The sequence below is a fragment of the Aedes albopictus genome, chromosome 3 (genome assembly GCF_035046485.1).
Source record: "Aedes albopictus strain Foshan chromosome 3, AalbF5, whole genome shotgun sequence".
Taxonomy (NCBI): domain Eukaryota; kingdom Metazoa; phylum Arthropoda; class Insecta; order Diptera; family Culicidae; genus Aedes; species Aedes albopictus.
Genome location: NC_085138.1, coordinates 609,108 through 610,864, shown reverse-complemented (window position 1 = coordinate 610,864; position 1,757 = coordinate 609,108). Strand labels below are relative to the sequence as shown.

The following is a 1,757-nucleotide window of genomic DNA, read 5'->3' as shown; positions in this document are numbered from 1 at the left end:
GCTCTCGGTGCACAAAGTAAAATTGTTTGTTATCAAATTTGATTTCTGACATTATGGCAAATATAAAACTTCCTGCTTCCATTATGATGGGTTGCTCTCGTTACTTCCCTATTTTCGTGGATCAGAATACGACTAGGAAGTTTTGGATGGTTTTGTTTTAGGAAACGAGCATAAACGGAATCTCAATTTTGTCACTTTCGAGGGTGTTCATAGAACCTTATTTCTCCGAGGAAGATAACAATTGCCTATTGCTTCCGGAGCCTACCTTGTGATACATCAATCTTCATGACATCGAACATCATTGATAATGAATAATCATATTTGGACCATATGAGAACTACTGAAAAATAATTATGGAGCATTACAAATGCATATTATTACAACATCTTGTTGTGGATCACTACAAATGCGCGATAAAATAGGATATTTCTTCTGGACAAATATAACACACAATATAAATTTTGCCCGATTACCCTAGTGGATAACAATTCCCGAGCCCAGGATGATGAAGTTTCATAATGTTTGTTGGCCCATCAGTCAATCCTGTCATCCTATTTTATTGGCAGTTGCGTTATTGTTCGTAGCGTTAGTTGCTTCCATAACTTGAGTTTTGACTAGAAACTTTTAATCCGAAGGAGGCGTTCTGAATCTCGTTTTAATATGGGTCGTCTATACTTCATGTCCCTGTTAGGGACCCATTGCCCAAAATGACCTGAATCTAGGCCATCAAAATGAGACTGATGAGATCTCATGATGATCTATTACACCAGAGCACTACAAATGTAAATCTAACTTGGGACAATATTCACAAGTAAAAATGGGACAGATGACTTGTAATACAACAGAACACCCAACATAAAAGGATTTTTTGTGGATAAAACCTTGTGGTTGGTTATATAAAAAAAAATATATAAAAACTTATATAAATGCGCTGCAACGCTGCAGCCCATATCCCGTCGTCCTAAGTGGATCTACCCGGAAGCTGACTGGCATTCGAGGACCACGTTTTGCAACTAATCCACAGCAACGTCCCCACGTCTCTCGAGGACATCACTTCCAAAACACCATTCATTTCGACCAGAACTAAGGCTACAGCGATAACCGAGCCTTGGGGTACGCCGGTCTCTTCGTTGGTAGTTTTTGATCGGTGGTTTCCGATTATAACTTGAAAAGTTCGGTTCGTAAGCAAGTTGCGGATGAATTCCGCAAGGTTTCCGGAGATGTCCCAGGCGAGGAGTTGCCTTAAGCTGTCCGGGGTTCGGGCTCGATAATAAGCTTTGTCCAGGTCCAGGGATGCCATTTCGACATGTTCATCGCTGTGAAGGGCTTTGGCAAGAATGTCGTTGAGGGAGGCAAAATATGTTCTTGTGCCAAAACCGGGACGAATGGTGTGTTGTCTGTTGTCCAGAACGTTGTTTGTCTGCAGATGCTCCATATAATCGATGCTGCAACCAATTTGGAGAGACAGCTGGTCAGCGTTATTGGTCTGTACACGTTGGATTCCGAAGCTACACCCGAGACTTTTGGAATGAGTACGAGGTTCCTTAACATGGAATAACCGAAAACATGAAACGCACTTGATCAGAGCTAACTGTCAACTGAGGAAACAGAACAACGCAAAGATGGAAGATGCATCGTCCCCGAGGGCTTCGTTTACGTTTCCGGAAATACCGTAAGCTTATCGTGGGTACTGGTACTGCAGACATACACAGACCACAGGTGACCTGTGTTACGGATTTCATTTTGTTTAGTAAAGT

General features: G+C 41.8%; 1 protein-coding gene across 1 annotated transcript; it reads right to left on the bottom strand.

Moving 5' to 3' along the window:
• Positions 1-961: 961 nt before the first annotated feature.
• On the bottom strand, positions 962-1,435 carry LOC134289620 (uncharacterized). The gene has a single exon (XM_062855758.1). It carries the CDS (start codon positions 1,433-1,435, stop codon positions 962-964), a length of 474 nt encoding a protein of 157 aa, XP_062711742.1.
• Positions 1,436-1,757: the final 322 nt, after the last annotated feature.

Bases quoted from the DNA above. Each gene is read 5' to 3' on its own strand.
- LOC134289620 (XM_062855758.1), bottom strand. From the start codon at position 1,435: ATGGAGCATCTGCAGACAAACAACGTTCTGGACAACAGACAACACACC.